Genomic DNA, 27,647 nt, shown 5'->3' with positions numbered 1-27,647 from the left:
CTTCCCACAATTATAGTTAACTCAGTCATTCTGGATTTCTGACGGGGTTGAAAACTTATAGCCTCATAGCCAATTCTGGCTATTTACCTTGAGAGAAAAGATTTGAGTGGATGGTCGTCAGCTGACATTCATCCTAAAGCCAGGTTCAGAACTAAATGTTTTAGTTAGGACAGATGACAGAGGTTCTGGTTAGACAACAAAATGATGGACTGGGTATTAGGACTATCTTGTACATCACTGGTACAAATTGGCATACTTATGCTCTAATTGTATTTTGAGAGAAAAGTTTCATTTTAACAGGAAGGGTGATATGTAGGAGGAGCTAAAGTGGAAGGAGTACTGAGAGGAAGAGAAGGAGTAAGAAGAGGAGGAGAAGAAGGAGAGGAGAAGCTAGGTGATAAAAGAGAGAAAGAGTGGGGAGACAGGGAGGCAGATGATCATGTATCTCCACCAGTCAAAGATAGTTGATATATCTAGTTTGGGGAGTGGGTTACACCTCTGATTGAGCAATACCAAACTGATAAAGCCTATGATTAACATTTTTTAAAAAATGTATAAATGCAAAAAGGAAAAGGGGGCATGGGATAGGGGTTTTCTAAGGGGGGGGAATGGGGAAAGGGGATGGTATCTAAAGTGTAAATAAAATATCTAATAAAAAAGGAAAAAAACTGTACATGTACATGTGCATACACTCACATATATAATTATTCAGTATATAACCATGAATGATATAAATATATATAACATAAATAAATATTTTAAAATAAATAAAACTATCATATTTCTTGCTTTGCTATCTTGAACATACACTATAAATAAAAGCTTAAGAGAGTCAAATTAATAATCTTTAGTTATTCTCAATTTTATTTGTTCTCAATTTGCTTTTTATAACCCTCCTCTATTAGCTTCTGTCTTGGAGCTTCATTTCATGAAAAATTGTAAGAATAGAGAGGGAAACATCCAAAATCGGAAGTAAAATTAGCCAACTGGCTGAGAGAGATTAGAAAGCCATTCTCAAAAAACAGTATGCACAAGTCAAACCTAGGATAGATAAACATGGGAAAGGTAAAAGTATATGAACATTAAATAATGAGCTATAAATCGTGTGGCCTTCTAGCCCAGTGCTCAGAGTTTTATTCTTAGTTCATCAGTATAGCCCTCTTTCTTAATAAACAATTTTAAATCATATTTCCAATCATGTGTTACTGCTCTAACACTACGGTATAAGTCATAAGAGCTGGCAAACTTTGTCAAGTGCACTGGGAATCATAAATATGTTCACAACAATTTCACCATTCAAACATCGATAATTTAATTAGGCTGGACTTGAGTCAGGTAGCAATGCATAAAAGTGGACTAGTTACTAAGATAAAAGCTTCAAGGACTATGTAGACACATGGAAGGCAAATTTATAGCTCTCTGTTCCTGGAACTCCCCAAATCTAGTCTCAATGAAATGTGGTGACATTCTCTACCCTCACTTTTGGCTCTGAATGGAGGTGATAAGTCACATGTGGCTGACACATTTTTGTTAAGAAACTTTTTAATTGTGTGGATATATTTCTGCACATGAATGTAGGAGTTCGTGGAGACTTGTTACTGGATCACCTGGAGCTAGAGTTACATTCTATTGTGAACCACCTGATTTGGATTCTAGGCCACAAATCCATGTCCTCTGCAAGAGTAGTAGAAACTCTTAACTGCTGAGCCGCTTCTCAGCTCTTGACTCTAATATTTAAGACACCTCCCCAAGAAAATGCAGCAGACCCAGTTTTAAGTTTCTCTTACTTTAACTGATTTTATATTTTGTTAGAAGGGCTAGTTGCAGAATTCTATCACTGTGCTGAACTCTTATTTACAAAGAATATTTATTGTAGATGTTTGTTGTCTTCCTAACCATCATCTAAACATTACAACATGTTGCTGGGTTTAAAATAAGCTTAGCAGTGCAAAGCTAAGCTTCGATTGTGATATATCAAGGGAAGCCAATCACACATTTATAAGCTGAGCAAAAAATTATCTCAATTCAATTTAATTTGTGGTGAAATATTTAAAAGCCAGTTCTTGATTTTTCCCCAAAGAACTATAACAATTTCTAATTTGATTTATCTGAAACTAGCATGCCTGACTAGCATGCCACCTGAACATTTAAAAAATGATTGTCCATGTGCTTCTTGATTTACAAATTTAGGAAAGGTGCCAATTCAAATTAAGCCTCCAATTCATGTTTGGGAGAACAATAGGCTTCTTCACAAATTCATATATTTATTCAACAGATGGACTATATGTAGTTCATGCCAGGTCAGGCTTGGTTCTCTGGCTAAGAACAGGAGTCTGGATGAAGACTTACTTAGACATTTCCCACCTGAACTCTGCATGGCAACAGAATGCAGCTCAGAGAATTTGCCATCACCACTATGACCAAGAATTGTGTCAGTCTCTGACAATATTACTAATGCTATATTTTGTTTACAAACAAGAGCCTAGCATGGCTGGCCTCTAAGAGGATCTACACAGCAGATGTCTGGGACAAATTAAGGTACTCACAGCCAATCCCAGAATAGAGCTTGGAGCCCCCCTATGGAAGTGTTAAGGGACAGACTGAAGGAGTTGAAGGAGATGGCAACTCCAAAGGAAGAACAACAGTGTCAACTAATCTGGACTCTGCAGAACTACAAGAGACTGAGCTACCAACCAAAGATAATACACAGGCTGGTCTGAGGCCTTGGGTCTATATGTAGAAGAGGGCTGCCTTGTCTGGCCTCTCTGGGAGAGTATGTGCCGTATCCTGTAGAGACTTGATGCCCTACCCAGGGTTAGGGGATACCCAGGGAGAGGGAGCACACTCTCAGAGGTAAAGGGGTAAAGGGGTCAAACTCTGTGAGGAGGGAATAGGAGGAGCAATATTTGAGATGTAAATAAAACAAGTAATAAAAAATAAAAGAAAAAAAAAACAAAGAAAAACAGACCTATGGTTAAGCTTAAATAATCATTTTAAATTAGAAAACTAACAAGAACAACTTTATTCTGAGTACTTCTTTTTGAATTTAAGTTAAATGTATTTAGCTGATGATATAAACCTTCAATGAATAAACATATCATATAAAATCTAAACCAGTTTAAACCTGTCTGTTTTCTCAATTCTGATTCTTCTTTAAATTCTGTTATCAAAAAGAATTTGGGAACATATGTTAAGGAATTTCAAAATATTAATGTTCTATTTTGATACAATCCTCTCAGTTCTAGAAATTTTCCTAAAAGAATAATCTGAAATTTGAAGGAAATTTATAAACTGGACATTATTATTTATAGTAAAATAAAACTGTGACTAAAATCACAGGAAGGGTTAAGTAAATGTTTGTATGCACATGTGATGGACTATGTTACTACATGAATAGTGATATTTGAGGAAAGCATGAAAACATAATATAAAATTACTTGCACTGAATATGAACAGTATATATGAGCCTGTTACTATACATTTCTATTAGTAAATAGACAAAAAACAAGATAAATTAGATATACATATATATATACATATATATATGTATGTATGTATAAAACTAGATACATACATATTACTGTGCCCAACACTCATTAATTAGTTGAACAAGATGAACCTTAAGCTCCATGATCCTCCTGTCTCTGTCTCCACAGTGTCGAGTGGACATCAGCACACCCAGCTTATTTGACACAGAAACCAAACCCAGATCCTCATGCTTGCAAGGGAAGCACTTTAGTGACTGAATCAGCTTCCCAGGCCTTATCATATCCAGCTTCATAATAGATAGCATTAGAATAAAGTCAATTGTGAAAGTGACAGAGTTGAATTTACTTGCTATCTAGTGCCAAAACAAAAGAGGAGCCCACATTTTCTATGCACATGGTGATGTCTAAGTAAGACACATCTCTCTGTTGAATCAAGAGAATAGATAGTGTCAGCAGAGGGGGGAACCAGAAAGCGTCTGTCTTCATGTAGTGAGGACCCCAAGTGTACTGTGAAGTTCTCTTTATGTATTCAAATATGTGTATGCATGTATATGTTCATGTATGTGTGTAACCATGTATTGTTTGTCCATGTATATGCATGTTTGTATGTGTGTTTATATATGCACATTTGTATGTATATTTATGTATGTGTATGCTTTGTGTGTCTTTCTATATGTGTGTGCTTATGTAAGTTCATGTATATGTTTGTGTATATTCATGTATACATGTCTTTATACATGTATGTATATATACATGTGTGTATTCATTTAGGTGGATGTCCCTCTGTGTATTCATACATGTGTGTGCATATGTTCATGTACCTGTTTGTTCATGTATCTGTGTCTGTGTGTTCATATGTTTCTGTGAATGTGTTTGTGAGCATCCATGTGAGAATGCTTGTAGAAAACATTTTGTATCAATTTTTAGAAGCCATACACCTTGACTTTGAGACAGGCTTTTCTCACTGGCCAGGTCTTACCACAGGGATCCTTCTGTCTTAAGTCCTATTGCCAGTACAGGGTTACAAGTGCTCACAGCCACAATCATCTTTTGATGTAGATTCTAGGTATCTAGTTCTTTAAGTTCCTCATGCTTTTAAGGAAACTACTCTCTTGAAACAACTAATCATCTCTCTAGTACTAAGGATCTTCACTTAATACTATGCAAAGATATTCTCTTCATCTTATGTTCCAGTGTCAGACAGGAAGCTATTTCTCCATGCAGTGAGTCAGATCCTGCAAGCATGTCTTCCTGTAATTATTGCAATGTAAGTATACCTAAGTATTGACTGCGAAAGACCTATTTAGAGTGAATTTATTTCTGCCCTGGGAATTAGATTATTTCTTTCTCTTCTTATAAAAGAATGTGTTTGAGCACATATCAATTGCCATTATATGATATGGTTTTATTACATTAAGATTTTAGAGTACTCATCAGACCAGAATGCAGAATTTGAATGAATCATGTCATAAAAATTAAGCTCAGTCCTAGACCAGGAATAGGACCAGGGAAGTAGCTCAGGAATACAAGTACACATGTGTAAGGCCCTGGTTCAACTCCCAACACCAGTCAAATTAAACTAAATTATAATAGAAGTAAGTGACCAGTGATAAAACCTTTATTCTGTTGTATATTTTTATACTTACATTTTTAGTATACATTTAGTACATTTAGTATACAGGTATGTATGTATGTATGTATGTATGTATGTATGTATGTATACTTGGTTGATAGAAATTTGGTTGAGAAATACTAATTATATATAAATATCTAAATTTCAAATCTTTAATTTAATCTAAGTAATAATCTCTAGATATTTAAATTTCCTCATAGAATATATTTATTGGAAAAAGCATAAGGTACTAAAAACAGTCTTCAATAAATAAAAGAGAAGGCTTAAGGAGATGGTGTAATGAGTAAGTGAATTATGGACAAAAGTGAGGATCTGATTTCAGATCTCCAGCACCCACATTAAAGCCGAGTGTGTATCTGTATTCATAACAATGGTACAGCAGAATCAACAGGATCCTAGGAGTTTGGTGGACATCCAGTCTTGCTGAAATGATAAACTTAAGTCTCAGTGAGAGATGCTGTCTCCATAATGTGGAGAGTGAGAGAGAAAGGGACTTAGTTTTGACTTCTGTACTTCATATACACGATGACATTCATGCATATGAACCGAGACACATAAATGTAAAAAGCTTGTATACATACTTACACACATTTGAGGAGGATTTTGGAAAATCCCTATCTGCAATGTGTTAGCTGGTTGTCTATTTGATGAAACAGTAAGAAATAATTTTCTTTGTTTTCAAATATAATCGTCAAGCAATAATAATTGGTAGAAATTAAAAATTAGTATTTTCAAAGCTTATTAAATTGCTGGTGTGATGGCTATATGGTTAAAGTACTGATTGCTTTTCCAGATGACCTGGATTCAATTCTCAGCACCTACATGGCAGCAAACAACTAGAGCATTTGACATCTTTGGCTTCTATGGGATGATGCACAGATGCAGAAAACATATAAAAAGAAGTTGAACATCAAAAAAAATCCTTATTGGTTTACATTTTGAACCAATATTCTGACTAATAATAAACTGTGTGTGTGTATGTGTGTGTGAGTTCCTTGTGAATTTTCAAAATTCTTTGAGCAATATGAATTCCAGAATATTAGCATGTTTACAAACCATGGTGTCAAGCTCCTTCCCATTGTAGCTATTAGGACTGTAAAGATACCAATTTACAGTTCTGCAGTTCTGTAAATGCATAATAGATTGCCAAACACTGTGTCAGCAGTGGGTAAAAACATAGTTTTATTTGTTTGTCTGTTTCTTTGTTTGTTTTAAGTGTGTCTTTTAGTCTTAATGGATTTTGGCAATCAACACACTGAGTTACAACTCTGACAAAGCTCCTTGCTTTCTCTTTTCTTGAATGCCTATAAAAAAACTATTCAACATTTCTGCAGATTGAAGGATTATTATGTTTCTCTTTACAGAATTTTCAGACCATTCACCAAAACCTGTCTGAAAAACTAGACCTTTTTTCTGGGGCTGTCTGATCTTTCACTCACTAGAATAGTTACTAAGAACAAAGTTCAAAATACCAAATAATTCCTTGTTCTATGAAGACATATTATATTTATAAGTACATGTCATTGCCAGTAAATGGTGCATTTCAGAAACTTCTTACTTCTAAAATATATCAGGGTATGAAACTTTTGCCACTAACATTAAATGTGCCTTATGGAGACTAGCATTAGTCCATTCAGCCATGGTTTTTGATCCTAGGTTTACTTCTGAGTAGGCTCAAGCAATGTTACCTTTTAAAATGTTTGTGTGTGTATGTGTATCTGTTATACATTTATATAGTGTGTGTGTGTGTGTAAGTATGGGTGTGTGTACATCATGGTGCGTGTGGAAGTTAGAGGACAGCTGTCCACCTTCTTGGAAGCAGGCTCTCTTTTGCTGTTCACTACTCTGTTCATAAGGCTAGCTGGACCTCCAATCTGCCTCTCTTCAGAAACACTGAGAATACACATGGATGCTTATCCATCCAACTTTAAATAAATGAGTTCTAGGTATTTGACTTTGATCTCCATGATAGTGCAGCAGGCATTTTCCCCTCTGAACCATCTCCATAGTCACAATTCGTTACTTCTACAGTTTAAATTATTATTGTTTTAGTGATATTTATTTGGCTACTAAATTATATTTTTATAAAGCAGACAAAAATGAAAACACTTTAACAGGCTTAATTTTTAGCTGAAAAGACCGAATTTTAGAAGTTTTTACAATGCCAGGGGAAGACTATTAGAGAACTGACCAACTGCAGGAGGGAAGCTGCAATCCCCTAAGCTAACTTACATGAAGGGATAAGCTACTATACTCCTAAAAATGTGGATATAACTGTTCAGAAATAATAGGCTTGAGGAGGAGGAAGGTAAGCCATAGAGAAAAATTATTAGTTAAAATATGAGGAGATTGTCATGAAAATTGCAAACTCAGAAATCATGTGGGTTTTTCTTAAGCACTTTTCACTTCCAAGAATCTGTGAAATGTCAATTGTTCAGTATGTAGCCATATCCCATCATTTTAAATGATCATTTTCAAATGAAAGACTGATTTGGAGATACGATATTTACTTATTTCTGAGTTTTAAAGCCAAATTGCCCTTGTTTACTGAACTTTTTACAATGTAGATCGACATCTTATATTTTCTTCTGTAGTCAGTTCACTGAGTATTAATTAGCCTTTGATACTTTTGAGTTCTAGAGGCCACTGTTGGGAATAAAAGAAGTTCCTTCCCCTCATCATTTGTTACTTATTGGGAAGCCAAGTAACGCTGTACATGTAGTTTACAACTTCACTTTCTTTTTGTGCTTTATACATGTACGTGTGTCTGTGTGTAAATACGTGCTGAAGTAAGTGCACATGCATACACATGTATACACAAGAAGATGCCAAAGATCAACTTATGGTAACATTCCTCAGGTGTTGTCTACCTGGTTTTATTAAACACATTCTTTCACCAATTGGGCTAGATTGCTGGCCAGCAAGCTCCAGAGATCAGATTGCTGTTCCGCCCTCCCCCCCCCCCCGCCGCCACCCAGTACTGAGGTTGCCAGAGCATGCCTCTATGTCTCATTTTTAATATTACCATAATTACGAATATACAGTGAATTTGTATATGTCTGATATGCATATTTAAGTATGCTGGCATGCAAGTGATACAGAATATATATGGAGGACAAAGGACACATTTTGCAAATTAATTCTTGTTGAGGTAGAGTCTCTCTTATTATTTCTGTAATATACTCCAATTTAGCTGGCCCACAAGCTTTTAGATGACTTTCTTGTCACAGCCTACCATCCCATTGTAGGTGTATTGACGTTACAGATGCATGCCTCAGTCCAGCTTTTGTTTTTTTTTCAGATCAAACTCAGGTTCTCAGGCTTGCAAGTCAAGAACTTCACAAACTGAACTATCTCCTCGCCCCATCTCTTTCTGTCTACTAGAGTCAGATTCCTCAGAAAACTAGGAACTATGTTTTATATCAAAGGATTTTGAAACCTGTATACTGCTTGTTTGCCTACTAACCATCTGTTCTTGAGGGGGGTCTGAAGATGAGTTTGGAGAGCAGGCAGCAGGGACTACACCAGTCCTGATGTTTCAATCTCTGTATATTATACTTTGTCCTAGAAGTCAAATCAAGTTTTGTTCAATGAGTTTCTAGGCTTTTTGCATCATCAAACATTTATTTATTTGCCATGGGGAGCACATATGTGGAGATCAGAGTAAACACACAGGTGTCAGTTCTCTCATTCCATTGTGTGGATTTCGCAGATCCAAGTCAGGATGTCCGCTTTTTCAACAGGTCCCATAGCTATGAAACATCTCATCACTTCTAAACATCGTGCTTCTGTTCTGTCTTGGAATGTTGTACATGCTACATCCCTGCTTAGAAGACTTTTCTCTTTGCCTGGAATTATTTGGGAGACATTTGCTCTTTAAAGATATGGCCAGAGACTTCATTTCACATTAGAAGAGTACCAGAGCTATGAGAAAGAGTGTGATATGTTTCTTGGGAAGTGTTCAGAAGAGATTTCTTAAGTAATTAGCTAACATCTAGGCCCATTTCTGAAATGCCTCATTGATCTTTAATACCCAGATTTGCATTATGTGTAGATCTGTTCAGCTTTGTTTGCATGTATTGGTGAATGTTTCTTTATCATTGCACTTGGATGTAAAAGTCAGTCAGGACCACAGGAATAAATGATGCACAATAAAAATGAATAAGAGCTGAAGGTATCCTGCTTTCCAGAAGAGAATAAAGAAGCTTTGGATGACAGTTTCCTACTGCACACAATTGTCATTCCCTAGCTCTGATTGTGAACTATCCTTCCCTACAAAGCATGGATGGTAATGGCTGCTCTCAGCCTGTCTCACATAGATGTGTGAGGGACAGAGGCACCAATCTGTCTCCCCTCTCTCTTTTAACTGTCTTTATGGTGGTCACATTACAGCCTATCACTCCTCCTTTATAAGCTAGCTCTCTGAAACACATGTCTCCAGAGGAAAATGCCATGTCTGCTATTCCTGCAGGCGGAGGAATGGAGAAGTGATGTGCTCAGCTGTTTAGGAGAAAACTTATCAACTTATTAGCTGATTCCAATGTCCATTTGCCAATTCTCCTAACTTCTTTTCCTCTTTATCCATTTCTTTGTCTCTTCCCTCTTTAATCTCTTCTTTGTTTCTTTTTTTTGAACAGACAACCATGAAGCCCGTGTAGGTCTCTTACTCACTAGAAGCCTAGGCTCTTTGAACTTGTGATCCCCTTGTCTCTACCTCTCAAGTAAATACACTACTCCTGTAAAATATTCTAAATCCTCAAATGACCAGAAAACATCATGTACATGTGGCAGGCTGTGCAGGCTTCCCTGTTCTCTGTGGGGTATAATGCAGACTTTAAACTATACAGATTTAATGCAGACTTGAAACCATACAGATTCAGTAAAAATTTTAAGATATGCTCGTCTGGAGCCAGCCTCAGGAAGCAAAGGCAGGAAAATTGAGGACAGTTTGGGCTATATCGCAAGATTTTGTTTCAAAACATCAAAACAAATTAACAACAAAAATATGTGACTCAATAATTTTCATTTACATACAACTGTTTAGATTTGAGAAAATTGTTTTAAATCATTATAGTTCTTTCAATTTTTCTTTTGTCAGTAGAAACCTAAACAACTCAAACTTCATGCAGTTGATCTTTAATAAAATAAAGATAGCCGGGTGGTGGTGGTGCACGCCTTTAATCCCAGCACTTGGGAGGCAGAGGCAGGCGGATTTCTGAGTTCGAGGCCAGCCTGGTCCACAGAGTGAGTGCCAGGATAGCCAGAGCTACATAGAGAAACCCTGTCTCGAAAAACCAATAAATAAATAAATAAATAAATAAATAAATAAATAAATAAAATAAAGATGAACTAATGTAATGTTTAAATAATATTTAAACAAATTTTGAACTTGTAATAAAATTTTGAAGTTAAATGAAAATAATTTAAGTAAAATATAGCCTTAAAAACAAGTTGTTAGACTCTGTGCTTCTTCTTTTGACATCAGACAATTTAAAATGGTTCCTAAGAAACTGGAATTCCCTAAGACTCTGGTCATGGACTAAGGTAAAGACTGACAAATGGCCACAGTCAGAGGGGGAACCTGTCTTCTATGAAGACATCTTATAGAGTGTTAGCATATTACCAGACATCTGTGTGGAAGAGTCTGGAAATCTGCTGATGCTGGGTTAATAATGGGCAGGACCACACCCAGATCAGGACCATTTAGGTATACACACCTTTTGTCCTGTATTTATTCCTAAATCACTTGTCTGTATTCCAAAAGTGGAGTTTGAGATGATTGGTCTTCTTTGTTACCCTTCTGAATGTGGTTGCATTGAATAAATCTTCCTCAGCTTTTTTTCTATTGCTTGTTTTAATTTGTTAATTAAAGTTGTTAATTAAACTTGTTATTAATTGACTCATTGAGAATAGATGTCTTAACATGACTTGTTATGACCACCAGAGTTCAGATTCTGACCCTAAGAACTCTTGAAATACTAAAGTGATGGTTTTAAGAAGGAGGCCTTCTAGGAGGTGACAAGATGATGATTAAAACTTTTGCCTTATAAAGACCTAGTTAGAAGTAGAATATCATCAGACCAAAAGCTGACCATCTCAGTCCTCAACATGTTGCACTTTGAGATCCAAGCTTTCAGCCTGCACAACTGTCAGAAATAAATTGCAGTTGTTTATAGGCCACCTGCTTTATGGAATTTCATTCTAGCTGCCCAAATCCATTAAAATAATGGCCATCCCACTGTTCACTTATTTTATTTTTATTTAACTTTAAGGTGCATTATTCTTCATCTGACCTTGAACTATTTTATCTCAATTTCCAACAGAAGTGATGCTCAGGAAGCAAATAACTTTGAAATCGTTTTTCATAGGATCTGAGAAGCACACAGCAGAGAGGCAGGTGATGTGAATGTTAGACTAGTCAAAAGGCAGAGGAAGACAGCCATCATCAAGGGAAAGTGTCATTTATCATAAAGCACACTCAACAGAGATGAAACATGATCCTAGGGAAGATTATAGGCTTCACTAGCTAGAAGAAAGTTGTCTCTGTGCAACACTGCTGACTACTTGGTGTTTGTGCACATGCATGTGCATATGTGTGCCTGAGTATATATGTAGCTGTGTCTGTGCATGTGTATCTGTGTGTGTATCTGTCTGTGTGTGTCTGTGTTTCTCTGTGTATCTGTCTCTCTGTGTGTGTATAAGTGAGTATGCACATGCACAAATTCCTGTGGGCTTCCATATATTTTCATACTTACCTGTAAGTGATAGATTCTCCTGGCTGAAGAGCTACCAGAAACAAATAACTACACATCAGTAAATTTCATGCCAACATACATGCAGACAAATAATGACAAACTTCACAAATTCCCACTGTCTGCTCCTTTATATGTCTAATTTACTCAAGTGCACCAGAAAACATCTTCTATGATTATATTACAAACTATCTTGGTTTATAGGAGTCAATTATTCAGTCAAGTCAAGAATGGAATGATCATTAAATTTCTCCAAGTAAAAGCGGTAGATAAAATTGTAAAAAAAAAAAAAAAAAAAAAAGTGGTTATCAAAGACTCTTTATAATTCAATACAGTTCAGGGACAAGCTACCATTTAGACTGAATCAAAGGCATAAAAACTATATATGGCCCTATTCTTGTGTAGAGAATCTAGGATCTTGTTATGAAATAGCCATAAGAATGATGAGCTCAAACCCAGAAACTTCTCAGAATTGAGAATGTCAGGAGTGGAGCCATTGTCTACCTGCTTTTATATGCTCTTGAATAAGTAACAAGGACACCCAACTGACAACCAAAGACCATGAGCACTGGATCACAATAGCATAAATACCTGGAGTTCTCCATGTTAATGAGGTATCTAGATAAGTTCTGAGGGTTCAGCCAATGAGCTTCCTTTCCTGCACATTTCTTCCCATAAAAGGTATTTAGTCCCTGGCTCATTCTAAATAAAGTGTATGCATTCACACCCACTAAAACATAAACCAGTATGAACAAAAAAGAATCTTCTCTTCTTTAAGAATTGCTGCGAGAAAGGCCTTCATCTTAAAAAGCCATGCTTAAATTACACAGAGGAGTTCTCCAGTTCCTCTGTACTTTGAGCCCACAATCAGAAACAGAATGGTTGCATTCATCCTGGGCTCTGCCTTACCCTTCATGCCCAGCACGAAATGTGGACTAAGACCCTGTTCCAAACGCTCAGTGGTATGCTGGCAGAACCCAGATGGGAAATACAGTATTCTTCCCAGATACTGCTGTTTTTCATTCCAGTGCAGTGAAGAGAATTACAGATTTTGGACCGCCATTACTGACTTCATTCTGCTCCCCACAGCAGCATGCTGGCAGCACTCTAGGCACACCAGCTACAAGGCAGGACTCTTTATGACATTCCTGTACTATGTATTAGAGCAGGTTCAAACTTCATCTGAATAGGTTGCTATTTGTTTTAGGCAACAGCCTAGGATGCCAGATACTCAAGGCAATCACTATCAACTCTGAATTTTTCTACCCATGGTTAAAGGACTTAACATGCACATCAGCACTTAAAAGGAGATACTCTAGTTCTTCCACTTTTCAGTAAAGGGCCCCAATATGTAGTTTCTTGCCCAAGGAAGGCTTCACAAGCCAGCCATTCCTGGAACCTCTACGCTCCTCTACAGAGTATTAGAAGAGTTGTTTATGTGAACTCTGGTTAAGTGGACCAATAGGCCTCATCTGAAATAAATGGAAAGGTATATTTTTTGTGTGTGATTCTTCTGCAATGTTACCCGCACAGAAGAGATGACCAGGGAACATGTTTAGTATTGGCCTTTGTTCACCCAATGCCTTGACTTCAGCTATCTAGAGGGAGCCACACACAAGCAATTTGACTTCATCAATGGGCTCCACAGCTAATTCCATAACTTGTAGGCTTGTTTTTAGGTAATCATCTTTTTCTTCTCTTGGATAGAAGAGAGTTAAGGAGCATGAGCCCTTCATGTTGGCTATGCATCTGAATGATAATATCTGAACATACATCTATAAGTCATAACCTAAATTTGAGTGTTATTTCTCAGGTATCGCCTGTTTGGTTTCAGACCCCAAGTCAATGGATTGCTATGAATATTTTACATATCAAAACAGATCTTCATGTTCTGACAGCATTCCTCAGTCCCTATCTGGCATATCCTGACCTCAAGATTGAACTATTCAGCCCAGAAGCTGGGCTGCCCTTTTCCCAGAAGCTCCTCCCTATATGTTCCAGACACTTTGCGTTCTCTCTCTCTCTCTCTCTCTCTCTCTCTCTCTCTCTCTCTCTATCTCTATCTCTATCTCTATCTCTATCTCTTTCTTTATCTTCATCTTTCCTTCTTTCTTGCCCTCTCTCTTCTCATTCTCTTCTCTCTGCACACATGTCCTTTTTCTCTCCCCTCCCACCTTCCCATGGCAACTTCCCTGGCTTCTCCTTGGGGTCAGTGACTTTACCTGCTCAAGAGCAGCTACCCAACAAACCTGCCTTCAATATATTTTAATCTGGCTTGAATTAGCTCTTTCCATCAGCAGAGAAATGACCTACCAATGCCAACTTTTTTTTTTTGAGAGAGAGAGAGAGAGAGAGAGAGAGAGAGAGAGAGAGAGAGAGAGGTTCTCAATCTCCTGAAATTCACCAACCAGTCAACCAGACTGGTTGGTCAATGAGTTCTAGAGATCCTTCTGTTTCCAGGTTCCCAGCACTGGAATTACAGACTCATGCCACCATTTATAACTGTTTTTTTTTTTTTTAATGTTGTTTTTAGTGAGGCTTCTGAGGTCTCTGGTTCTTGCAAATCAAACCTTTTTTTTTTTTTTTTTTTTTTTTTTTTTTTTTTTTTATTTAACTGTGTATTCAGAACTGAGCTCCTATGTTCACTTAAAAAAAAAAGAAGAGAATCATTTGAAGCCCTTCATGAAAAGAGCGGGACTTCAGCCAATGTCTAAATAATCAATTTATTTGTCAAGGAAAAGGAATCTTACACTCACACACACACACACAAAATGGTACCAAGAAAACAACATTCCTTTTAGAGCATAGGGCTTTAAATTAATCATGCTCTGAAAGCCATCAGGGCAATATGCTTCCTATATTATGTGTATAATAATCCACATTATAGCTACTACACACACACACTTCAATGGGCCATTTTGTTTCTTTTTATTTATTATAAGGAGCTGTATTAGCACAGCACAGCGGACTTGGGGAAGAATTTTTTTATGTGTACTTTACGCTGTTAGTTTTACTGCATTCTAAAATGTGGACAATCATTTTGTAGTCAAATGGAGCTATAGGGACTAGATTGAATTATCCCCATGTAACACCTCTTAAAATCTCCAGTGAGTAGGCAGGTCCCATGAGAAATGGATGATGGATTGCAGGGGGGAATGTTGTCTGAATAAAGCCTAGACAAATGGTTTGTGTTCTCTGAAGCAGAAAGTGGCCTATATTTCCTTGAGTGCTGAGCTACAACTTGTCATTTATTAACACTAACTAACCCTCTCTACCTTATTCCTTAATTCTATGAATCTTGTGATAAATCCTGAACTTCTGAAGGCTCAATAACTGCAGGAGAATCGGAAAATAAACAATGCACAGAAAACAGAAACTTACCATTTTTTCTGGAATTCTTAACAGCATGGTAGTGAACATGTTACTTGGAAAACAAAAGTTGAGTTTAAAGCAAATGTGGTGTTTTGGAGGGAAATGTTAAGCAATATTATAGGAAAGAAAGTACTTGTGCTTTTGTATTTAATATTGTAAAGCATTACATCTTAGAAGAAATGCCCAAGAAATAAGCTATAGTGTGTGTGTGTGTGTGTGGGTGGTGGTGGAGGTGGATTCTCATTTTATAAAAGAGATAGAAACAATATAGAAGAAAAATAATGTATGTTCCTTTCTTTTTATTATAAAGGCAAAAGCTAAGATTCTTGTACCTGAAGAGTAAAATCGTATTCTTAGTTTAAATCTTTCTTCACAAGTGCATTAGTCTTAAATGGTTCTTGGTGCCTCATAATAACTACACTGCCAATTATGCCCTGAGGACTGAAATGAACTAGAAAGGTTTCTGACAATCTAGTAAACAATGCAATTAGTGTAAAAATTACAAAACATTTGCTAGCATTTTTATTCAGGTTTCACCAATTAAAAGAATAAAACAGAGATTTTAAACACCCAGAAACCCATATTGTCTTTCCTCACTCTATCACATTTTATTTTCAGTTATTCTGATTATTTAGTTACTGAATTTTACATATCTCATCATTAAAGGTGAAATGCCAAAACCCTCTAGCTGCTCCTTTGCCTCTTCCAGAAATCAGGCCATACATCTAACCCTTCAGGAATGGTATGCATCTTTTGAAACATTGAAGCCTGTTCCCAGTGACATACCTCCACCAACCAAGCCATACATCCTAATCCTTCCCCAAAAGAGATAAAAAATTCCACCAACTGGAGATAAAAGATTCAAACATATGTGTCAACTGAGAGCAGGGGCGTGGGGGAGGTCTTCTTATTAAATCAGCAGAGTCACCTCTGTGTTAGCAAATAGATATACAATTAGAAAGTCAATGATTATTTAAGTAAGATGGGTAATAAAAGTTCTCATGAATAAAAGTGAGAAAATTTTCAGGAATCTTGTGTGTTCTACTGATGACCACGTATTATTACCCAGAATTTCATAACCAGTCAGGGAAAATTAGCTTCTTAGCAACATTATAAATCTTCCAAATTAAGGAAGCCAGGAATATGGTACAAATCTTTTTAAAACCTGACACTTTTTGTGCAAATATAAATTTCCTCAAATACACCCACTATATATCCTAGAATCCAACAGTAAGTTTTAAGAAATGCAGTAACATGGAATCCCTAAGCACAACATATCTCCTATCGGTTACATTTGTCAAGCAAAAAAACCCACTAGGTTCTTTAAATACTGTAGTATGTCCAGATAGTTGAATAATTAGATTGCAAAGTGAATTAAGTACTGTTTATTATTGGCAAGATAATTCATTCAGCCATTGCCCAGCAAAGGGAACAGCATAACAAACAGAACATTTTAAGACAAGACCTTATCAAAACGTGCCACAGACCAGACTGAGTTTGGAGAGGAGTTCCTGAGATAAGGGGTGTCTGGGGGCAGTAAAACAAATGAAGTCAAATTGTTGGTCCAAGCTGACAGCCTATATTCTACTCAAGACATCTTTCTAGATTGTTTTCTCTCTGTGTTCTCCTCAAGACAGCTTTTCAGCTTGCTGTCTGTGTTCTGCTTCCTTGAGACAGCTTTCACTTGCTATTCTAAAAACACTCTGGATAGCTCATCTCTTGAAGATCAAAAGCCCAGTTTTTAATATTACATATCAACTCAGTCATTATCTCAGGTTCACTTCTGATTCAGCATTCGATCATCCCAACCCCTTGATTCTTCTAAAGAGACAGCAGGCACAAGAACAGACAATAAGATAGCTGGGTGGAACCTCCCCTGATATCACCAGTCCACCCATGTCAGAACTAAATTAACACTGTTCCAGGCTGATCTTGAGTTTGGAATCCATCTGCCTTTGTAAGCATGAACAAAACAACTTAGATGGGTGGGATCTTGTCTTGTGGGGGACCACTTCCTTTATCTCCTTCCTGAGAAGTATCTTTCTGAAAACCTGGCTCATATTGCAGCTGCCTCTGTTCCTTTACATCTGTGAGGATCCTTATACAATTCATATTGCATCCTTATATTTTGCATAGTTGAGAAATTATATATTTTCAAACTTGGGTTTTCAGCATTCTTTCCCACAGCCTTAAGGGATATTCTAGAGGTCACAGAATTCTACCATTTGGCTGAGACATAGACATGCACTTTCCTCCCAGACTCATGTTGTCTCTGATTATCATGGAGTCATTAACCTTGGCAGAGAAAACATTCTTCAAAGGAGGAACGTGAAAATATGTACACTATTATAAAAAAACAAGCCTTATGTCCATGGCAACCATCAACACTTGTGGAGGCTCACGCCCTGTTGGCTTTGTTCCAGTGGCAGAAAATCATGTCATATTGTTCCTTACATAACATAGCTAAGCTAGACTTGGCAAAAACTAAATCATACAGAGAAACAATTTCCACTCAGCCTGGCTGCACAAAAAATGTCCCAAAGTCTTGTTCTTTTATATTCAAGGAAAAACAATCAGGGTAATAATGTCTAAAATCAGAAAAAAAAATAATCCCAAGAATCAAAGAATGCCATTCTTTATGGCCACTACAAAGCTTTTCCTTGTGTTATCAATAAAGATTTGATGAAGAACACAGGTTTGTAGTTAATTCAGGGGGATTGAAGGACTTGTCCTCTCAGTGCAGACTGGTTTTGTGGAAAGTGAGGACTCACTTTATAGATGTTTGGTAACCAAAGGTTACTGAGGAATCACATAAGGGCAAAAATCAGTTTTTTACTCTTATCCTAGCCAGATAGCTATAAGCAAAAACCTAAGAGGATAGTGAGCCTCCACATGACTGGTAGTAAAAAGTAGCATTTTGCCTCTCAGTTTTGATGAAGGCTAGGAAAAACTGATATCTATTCCTCTATAGGGATATTAAGGCTAAACCTTTCTATACCCCATCTTACCAAGTTATCTAAATACATTTTAAATGGAAGATTTAAACATAACTTTTATAATAAAACATCAGTTTTTTCCTTGTTGAATTTTTCTTGGCCATGTGAAAGGGATGGTATGACCTGGTTTCCTGTCCCTACAACACAGCCATGAGCATTGGTAGTTTCTGGGCATGAAGTTTGTGTGTGTGTGTGTGTGTGTGTGTGTGTGGGTGTGTGTGTGTGTGTGTGTGTGAGTGTGTTTGAGTGTGTGTGTATCCCAGCCCAAATCCAGGAGGTAAAGGTGTCTCTATATTTTTATCAATAATGGTCAATGCTGTGACCTTCAGGACAGCTCATAAAGTTGTGGAAAAAAATTCTGAAAAGATCAGTTCAAAAATATATAAACACAATTTCTCAACAATGCAAAATATAAAGAGGCAATACGAATTATACTAGGGGCTTCATGACCTAAAAGAAAAAAGGCAGCTGTACTATGAACCAGGTTATCAGAAAGATACAAAGACAGACATATACACAGGCAGTTAGATTCCTGAATTTAATGTCATTCTGGAACAGAGCAAATTTTGGACCTGGAAGAGTTAGAAGTGTAATTTCAGGACAGGATCCCTCCAACAAAGTTTATTGTTTGTGCTTATTAAGAAAGGTAGATCTCTGAATTCATTTGCAATGTTGTAACACACACATAACACACACACACACACACACACACACATATATATATATGGCTTTTTTTCTTTAGAATCAAGGGGCTAGGGCATGGAATGCTGATTTATAGGATGGCCCTAAGGGAACCTGGAGTAAATGACTAAATTTATATGTAAATAAAAGACTGAACTTTCTGTCTACTTGAAATGAGTTGACAAACTAGCAAAGAGCGATAACAATTGTTTTTATTTTTTAAGATTTATTTGTTTATTTTATGTATGTGAGTACTTAGTCTCTTGAGACACAACAAAAGAGGGCATTTGATCCCATTACAGATGGTTGTGAGCCACCATGTGATTGCTAGGAATTGAACTCATGACCTCTGTAAGAGCAATCTTAAACAAGCAGCACACTCTCCGGCCCCAGCAGTTATTTTAAATATTTTTTCCTAGCAAGAGAAGAGTTCTTGCTAGAGCATTTATCTGGATGATCTGTGTGGAAATCTCTAGAATGTGAACACACCTCATTTAGAATTTTTCACAGCTCTTTTAGAGGTTTTATCTAAAAAATAATTCCTGGCTTTGGTTGGAAAATCTATGGAGCACAAATACAGCTTTTTACTTTTTTATAGCTATTTAAGAATTTTTCCTAAAAGAACATCTAACATTGGTTGGAAAATCCATGGAAATCAAATATAGTTTTTTTAGAATTTTTTTAAGATTTTATGATTTTACGATTTCTGACTTTGACTTTGGATGGATAATCCATGGATAGCAAACATAGCTGTTTACAACATTTTTCTAGCAGCTGTTCTGATTTTGGTCCGAAAACTCATGAGCTATCCAGAGATTTTTTAGAGTTCTTTCTAGCATAAGACAGTTGTGTCTAGCAGGGGGCTATCTCAAGCAGAGAGAGCTGTCTGGAAAGAGAGTTGTTTTGAGCAAAAAGTATCTCAAGCTGACTACAGAGCCAATAGCTAGGGAGCCATCTACCAGACTACAGGGCTGTCAGCTTGTACCCCATGATTGTGTTTTCATCACTCTCAAGCACCCCTCCTCTCAGCAACCCCTCTTCAAGTTGAGCCTGGTCCTTGGCATTTCCTAAAAAGTATCTTTTGTATTATAACTTCTAATGCAAATGAAACAGTTGAAGTTAGTCTATGATTAATCATATCTCAATATGATTGAGATATTAGAATTATCTGACAAATTTGATTTTTTTCTTTATTTTATTCATTTTATTACTACAATTTATTAAGTTTTTGATTAGCATACAAACAAGAGCGTTTCCTGTGATATTTTCACACATATATATTATTACAGTTTTTTCTTATTCACCCCCCATGGCCTTTCTTTGTTTTGCTAATCTCTTTCCAACCATTAAACAGCTCTTCCTTTTTCTTTCTTTTTTTAATTGGTTATTTTACTTTTATGCATTTCAAATGTTATTTCCCTTCTTGGTTTCCCCTCCATAAACCTCCTATTCCCTCCGCCCTTTCCCTGATTCTATGAGGGTGCTCCCCTACCCATCCACCCACTCCTGCCTCACCACCCTAGCATTTCCTTATGCTGGGGCATCAAGCCTTCACCAGACCAAAAGTCTCACCTCCCATTGATGCCAGATAAGGACATTCTCTGCTACTTACGTAGCTGGAGACACAGGTCCCTTCATGTGTTTGGTTAGTGATTTAGTTCTTGGGAGCTCTGGGAGGTTTGGTTGGCCAATACAGATGTGGATTGCAACCAACTGAGCACAGGGACCCCAATGGAGGAGTTACAGAGAAGACTGAAGGAGTCGAAGGGTTTTGCAGCCCCATATAAAGAACAACAATATCAAACAACTAGACCCCTGAGGGCTCCCAAGGACTAAACCACCAACCAAAGAGTACACATGGAAAGATCCATGGCTCCAGCTGCATATGTAGAATCATGTGGTAAATTTTAATACAGACTTTATAATAAAAACTGTCTCAAAAAATATGAGAGTTAAAGGTTTTACTACTACAGAAGTGTTAATAAGGAGATGAAAATATAAAAACATAAAATATAAGTTTTAGAACCTCAATAAACAATGGGTTAAGCCTCCAACATCCACATAAAAAACTGGGTGTGGCTGTTTTTCTGTAACCGTAGCACTGTTTGGCAGGAAGACAGGAGAATCACTGGGATTTGATGGCTGCCAACCAGCCCTTACTTTAGTGAGACAACTTATCTCAAGGCAAAAAAGACTGAATGAGATAGAGCCCACACATCCTCCTCTGGCATCAGTGCATACACAAAGGTGGATTCCCCTGCATACACATAAACACAGCACACACACACACACACACACAGACAGACACACACATACACACACACACTCAAATATATAATGATGGTAAGCTTTCCACAAGTCTTGACTCAAAGCTGTTGAAATATGGTGAAATACATACTCAAAGAACTGAGAAAACCTCAAAAAGGAAGTGCCAAAAAACCCCAAACCACTGAACAGCACACTCAGATTTCTAACATCAAAGACAACCTTTTATATAACATAGCACCCACAGGAAAAATCAACCTGGTACAGTGTATTCGTTACCAAAAGCTGATGGAATAGTGTCGAGAACCGCACTAGCCCCAAGTTTGGGCGGCCAAAAATGTGGGGCCCGAGCAAAATGTTGAGGCCCGGGCTGCCCCGCGTTTGGCAGCCACTGTATCCCAGTCCAAGCTGCCGCTCCAGCCCACGGGTCAGGGTTCAGCAAGAGAGAGAGAGTGAGGACAAATGAGAAGAATGGAGACCAGACAGACTGCGTTTCAGTCCTGTCTATTCTTCAATCTCTCTTCCTACTCCATGTTCCAAATCTTGAGTTCCTAGTCCCTAGTGCCTCCAAGTTCCAAGTTTCTTCTTCCAAGTGCCAAGTGCCTAATGTCTAATAACTAACTGCAAGTGTTCTCTCTAACGTGTCTCCTAAACGTGTCTCCTCTGTCTGCTGTGTCTCCCTAATGTCTAATTCTCTGCCGTGTGCCTCTGCCTTTTATATGTCTCACTTCTAAGCCATGCCTTTTGGTCATGCCTTTAATCATGCCCTTAGGTCTTGTCTCTAAATCTGATCTCTAGGTCACTCTTAAATCACACACCTTTAATCTCACACACCCACGGTATCTAAACCAAGATTATCGGAGTGTGCTTAGCTGTTGTAGGCTATTGTAATCCAAGTCTCATGTCAGGGTATATGGCTCAAGATGGCTGCAAAGCTGATAGCTGCTTTCTGCTAAAAGTCGGCCCCCAACAGAATAGAACCAACATTTCCATGTGATAAATGAATAGAGGTGTCCACTCACATTTTATATCAAGGAACTCAATGATAATATTCCCATGTGAAAAAATAAATAAGAGAATGAGGAATATTACCATATACTCTAATGAGCACCGATAAAGGAAGATATCCAACTAGCAGGGAAGTAAAATTAGATTTAAGATGATAAAGAAAAAAGAAACATTTTAAAAATAAACATTAGATTGATATATACTAGTTTACCTATGCAAAATATATTAAACTATGTTACAGTGAATTTATATAATATTAAACAGAAGAAAGAGGATAATTTTTAAAGTTAAAAACCTTGCACCAAATTTTGGTTTTTTTTTAAATATTTAAATATGTCAGTGTGACAAATGTACTCAGTGACTAGTGCTGTCTAATGGTCAATGGCACTAAAGAGCAAGTCTAGCTTTCACGGTCACTGCCTCAGTAGCATACCATGCTATATTCTTTTGCAACACTGGCTCTTGCTATGCTACTTCAATAGAGAGAAAATTCAATTCTCACACCCACAATAGGGAAAAGCAGACCAACTAAAACTATGGGCAGAGTTTACACTTGTGCCAGGAGCATTACTTGCCTCTTTATGTGTCTTTCTGCCTGTCTTGTTTCTTCCCTTGTGCTACACATTATGCTATTACCCTCTAAACTTTCTTTCCAAATATTAAATAATACCATAAAGAAAAAAAGAAAGAAATGTATAAATGAAAGAATGAATAAATAAATATTTTCTTTTAAATATTCTAAATTATTTTAAAAAGTTAATGCAAAACCAATTGTTTAGGTTTTAATTACATGGAAAGTGAATAAAATAATTGACATAATTAAATTAAAATAAGAGAACAGGTGTATTTTTTAAAAGGCAACATTTCAATTACAGTTTTATATTGTAAAGACATTAAACTGTAAGAATTTATTTATATACACTATAATACCTGAGAAACCACAGACAAAAGCTATGCAAAGATACACTGACATGTCAAAATGAAATTCTAAAATTTACTCAACACATATTATTTTATAAAGTAGAGAAAAAATAAAACAACAAAACCAACATAAGGCAATAACTATAAATACATATTTAAGCTCTCACATACAAATAATTGCATGAAATGTAAAAGGCACAAGTATGCCAAATAAAGTTTTGAGTTCTGATTAAAATTTATAATACAAATATTTGTTGTCAACAAAAATTCAGTGATACGGGCAACTTAAAAGGAAAACAGTGGGGAAAAACCTATAAAAGGCAAACTCTGAAAAGAGCTTATCTAGCAGTGATGGCGCGCACACACACACACACACACACACACACACACACACCTTGAACATCTGATATGTGATTGGAAGCTGCACCCATCAATCTCCATAATACAGTTGCCTAAGCAAAGCCTGCACAAAAAACAAAACAAAACAAAAACCAACCAACCAAAAAAAAAAAAAAAAATACTAGTTGACATGCCAATGCAAATTATGGAAATCTCACTAGATGAAGAGCTACAGAAAATTAATGGCTGCAGAGAGAGAGAGAGAGAGAGAGAGAGAGAGAGAGAGAGAGAGAGAGAGAGAGAGAGAGAGAATGAATATGTCTTCTCGAGGAACAAGCCCCTTTATTGGTTGTCCAAACTCAAGCAGTTAACCCTAAAAAGAAATTCATATAAGTAACAGTAAAAGTGTGTGTGTGTTTAATAATAACTGAAGGAAAAAGGCTGTAAATTTAAAAGGGAGTGCAGGGATATGTAGAAGTAGTTAGAGAACAGAAGAGAAATTTAAGGATAATTTTTTTAAAGCCTCCTTATAAAACTTATGATGTGTTACAGAAAATAGATGTTAGTGAATTAGAGAATCCTTTAATCCACTGGGATTATAAGTGATCCACAAGGAATCCCCAAGACACTAACTGCAGTAGCATTTAAGATACCCTACTGAATGTAACCAGTTGGAAGAAGTTCAGTGTCCTAGCTACAAAATTCAACAAAACCAGTGCTTTCATTGCACTTAGAAATTGTAAAGAAACTTCATTATTAGTATACATAAATCTGAAATCTTCCCCACAGACAATAAAGCAGCATCCTCTGAACCTCTGTACTTGACTTTACCAATGAAATGATTCACAGTTCTTACATAGCTTTTTGCACTCTAAAGTCAGCTAGTAGGACAATCACAATTGTTTTATTTCATTTTTTTAATTTTTGAGGCAGGGCCTAATGTAGCAAAGGCATGTCTCAGAGTTGCTATGCAATAAAGGATGATTTAAAATTCTGATCTGCTGGCTTTCTCCTTCCACGTGTTGTGATTATAGACCTGCAATACCCTGGCAATTATGGTTTTAGTATGAAATATTCCTCACGGGCTCACATGTTTCAGTGCTTTGTATCCAGGATGTATCTCTATTTGGGAAGATTGTGGAACCTTAAAGAGGTAGGACTTTGCTGTAGGTTGGCCACTGATAATTGGGCTAGAGGTTTTACAGCCTTGACACAAGTCCTGTTCATCCTACCTCTTAACTACTGATGGGATGTCACCAGTCAACATTGCACATTCACTGCCATGTCTTTGCTCCCATGATGAAATGTATTCTCTCATACTATTAGCCAGAATAAAACCTTCCTACATTAAATTGCTACTTTTCAAGCAACTTAAAATATTAACTAAAACACCTGATTATGTTGTGTCAGAGATGAAACCCAGGGTTTCATGCATGCTAGTTAGGCAGTGTCTCAACTGAACTACATACCCAGATTTGGCTTGTGAAAACTCTAAATGCATAATGTAAACCCAGTGTAAAGAGGTACAGGAGTAGAGTACCAGAAGCAAGATTATTCAACGTCTAAAAACCACCAGATAAGAGAGATGGCGACTTACCACTGAGTAGATCTGATGCTTGCGTCTTTTAGCCAAGTCAATTATGTTCACTCCATTGTAGTAAAGGTTTTCAATACAGCCATGGAAGTTTTTCTTTAAAAAGGTCCCAGGTTTGCTTGGTACTGGAATTCCTCCAAAACTGAGCTTTATGGTGGAAGAAATAATGATCAACTCTTAGTTACAAGCTCTGAAGGAGGAATGTAATAGAAGTAAGTACACTTCTCTAGATTTAGTTGTAATGTGTGAGCCAAGCAACTTTAGTAATTGCAGATGTCACTTGATTACTCATTTAAAAGATACTGATTTTTTAATATGATCTTTTAATATCTACTAATAGCCCATGTAAAAATATCTGTAATCACTTGTCATATGGACTCAATTAACAAAGACAGTTTGATTTATTTCTTAAAACTTTTAAATACTAAATAAAACAGTAATTTGCAGGAAAAAGGGAGAAAAGAAAAAAATCAACATCTTTATGTTTTTCTGTAGCATGGCAGCAGAAATGATAAGGCAATAAAAAGGCTAAGAAACAAAGCAGACCCTTGCTCACCCACAGTGAAACCTAATTCTAAAGCCCACAGTGCCAAAGAGCAGAGCAGATATTCGCAGAGTTTTTCCCCAACTGTTATCTATAAAGATAAAAAATTGACATAATACAAATTGACCTATGGATTTGAGAAGCAATTAAACATCAACATAATGAAACTGTTAGCCTGACCATTATTAGCAATGCAATTTCGATTGTAATATAAAAGAATTATAACTTGTTGTGAAGTATGAATTCAGTGATGAGAAATGGTGCACAGAATGAATTCAGTGATAAGAAAGTCGTGCACAGAAGGACCAGGAGATGTTCAGTGGGTAAAAGAACTAGATGTAAATGCCCCATAACCCAAGTTTAATTCCTTGTTGTTAAAACAAAATAAAACAAAACAAAACAAACAAAACACCTACAGTAATAAAAAGTGAAGGCTAATGAGGTAGCCTACATATGTGGTCCCTACTACTACGAACATAAAGTAGACCAGGCCAGGAGAAACATCCAGAAACTGAGCAGGCAGCTAGTCAGGAGTTACACTGCATTAGCTAAATTGGAAGAGACCCGGTCTCAAGGTGAAAAGTAGACAAATACTGAAAGTTGTCCTTTGAGCTACACAGGCAGTACATAGCATGTCCATGCATGTGTGCATACACACACATACACATACAGACACACACACAAAGTTTAGAAACAGAACTACATCATAGTTATAGACATGTGGGATGATTACAAGATGTTAGTTTTCTTTATTTTGTATATTTTCAGTAAAGTAAAAGAAATTTATGATGGAAATAGTAAAGAATAAAATATCTGTTGAGAAAATTGATCATGTGGTGCAAGACAAGAAGATAATAACTATCCTCCCATTTGTTTCACCCTCATTAACCAGTGACCAGTTTTTTTTTTTCATTGCTTCAACATATCACATTACCTAGGATTCTCTTCCCTTGTATCACTTTTCTCTTGCTCTTCTCTAGCTTCTCCTTTTCTCACTATTCATCATTCTCCCCTCTGTCTTCACTATGCTCTCTCTCCTCTGTCTTCTCCCTCCCCATCTCCATTTTCTCTCTCCTCTGTCTCCTCTATGTCTTCCCAATCTGCCTGTCTTCCTTTCTCTCTCTTGAATGTACAATCTTATAGGAGGACACACCCCGTTTACAACATTTCTTTCTGCTTTGCTTTCTAGTCATAATTATGATGCATTTATATATTTTAAATTTCAATGTGTTTATTTTTCTCTAACCAGATACTTAACATATACTTTCTAGATAATTTCTTTTAATTCAATATATACAATCATGAGATATGCACAAAACACTTTATTCTTCAATTTTATTTTCTCTACTTTTATTTTTCTGGTCAAAATTTCTTAGACCTATGAAAAATATTCTAAACCATAATAATATAGAATTTCTAGAAATAAAGCATGAAAATAACACCAAAAACTTGCTACTTTCCAATTATACAAAACAGTGTATTTTACTTCCTAATTAAGAAAATATTTCCACTGATTCTATATATTAGTCATTTTTATTAATATGTTAAAAAGAATGAAATGTAATTTTAATCTTTGCTCTTTTTTCAAAAATGAATATTATAGTATGTAAGAAGCATTAATTTTCTTCTATCAGTAAGTTTAATTGTAACACAGGATCATTGTGAACTTATTGAACTACTCTGTATTTTATTTATCTTAAAATAGACATGTACATTTTAAGTAGCAAATTAATTTAAGTTTTAATTCCATTGTTCAAGTCAAGATTTGTCTGATATGAACTAAGAAATTTATTAATTTTTATAATAGTTAGTAAATCTTGAAAAAAAATTTAAAAGTACTCATAAGATGCTGATAACTAATTTAAAAGTGTATTTTTTAAATTTAATGTACTATCCAAATTCTTTTAATATGAACATTTCGTATTTTCAAAATATCTGTTTGGGGTTTGAGATTTTTGCAAGAATTAAATTGTCAATAAAACAATTATAAGATAGTCTTATTTTTATTATCTTAAACAGCTAATGGTAAATTTATCCTCTTAAATTTTCTGTTA

General features: G+C 36.3%; 1 protein-coding gene across 5 annotated transcripts in view; it reads right to left on the bottom strand.

Annotated features, from left to right (window-relative positions):
* The window catches only part of LOC117716170 (contactin-associated protein like 5-2), a 737,433-nt gene that overhangs the window by 355,842 nt on the left and 353,944 nt on the right, over nucleotides 1–27,647 (bottom strand). For all 5 annotated transcript variants that reach the window (XR_013113069.1, XR_013113068.1, XM_076941723.1 and 2 more), the window contains exon 7: nucleotides 25,053–25,196. Coding sequence is in view for 3 of the 5 variants with exons in the window: in XM_076941723.1 (XP_076797838.1) it covers nucleotides 25,053–25,196 (144 nt within the window). In the remaining 2 variants the exon portion in view is untranslated. The remainder of the gene's footprint in view (nucleotides 1–25,052; nucleotides 25,197–27,647) is intronic.

The sequence above is a fragment of the Arvicanthis niloticus genome, chromosome 10 (genome assembly GCF_011762505.2).
Source record: "Arvicanthis niloticus isolate mArvNil1 chromosome 10, mArvNil1.pat.X, whole genome shotgun sequence".
In the NCBI taxonomy this organism is placed as follows: domain Eukaryota; kingdom Metazoa; phylum Chordata; class Mammalia; order Rodentia; family Muridae; genus Arvicanthis; species Arvicanthis niloticus.
This window is presented reverse-complemented; position numbering and strand designations above follow the sequence as displayed.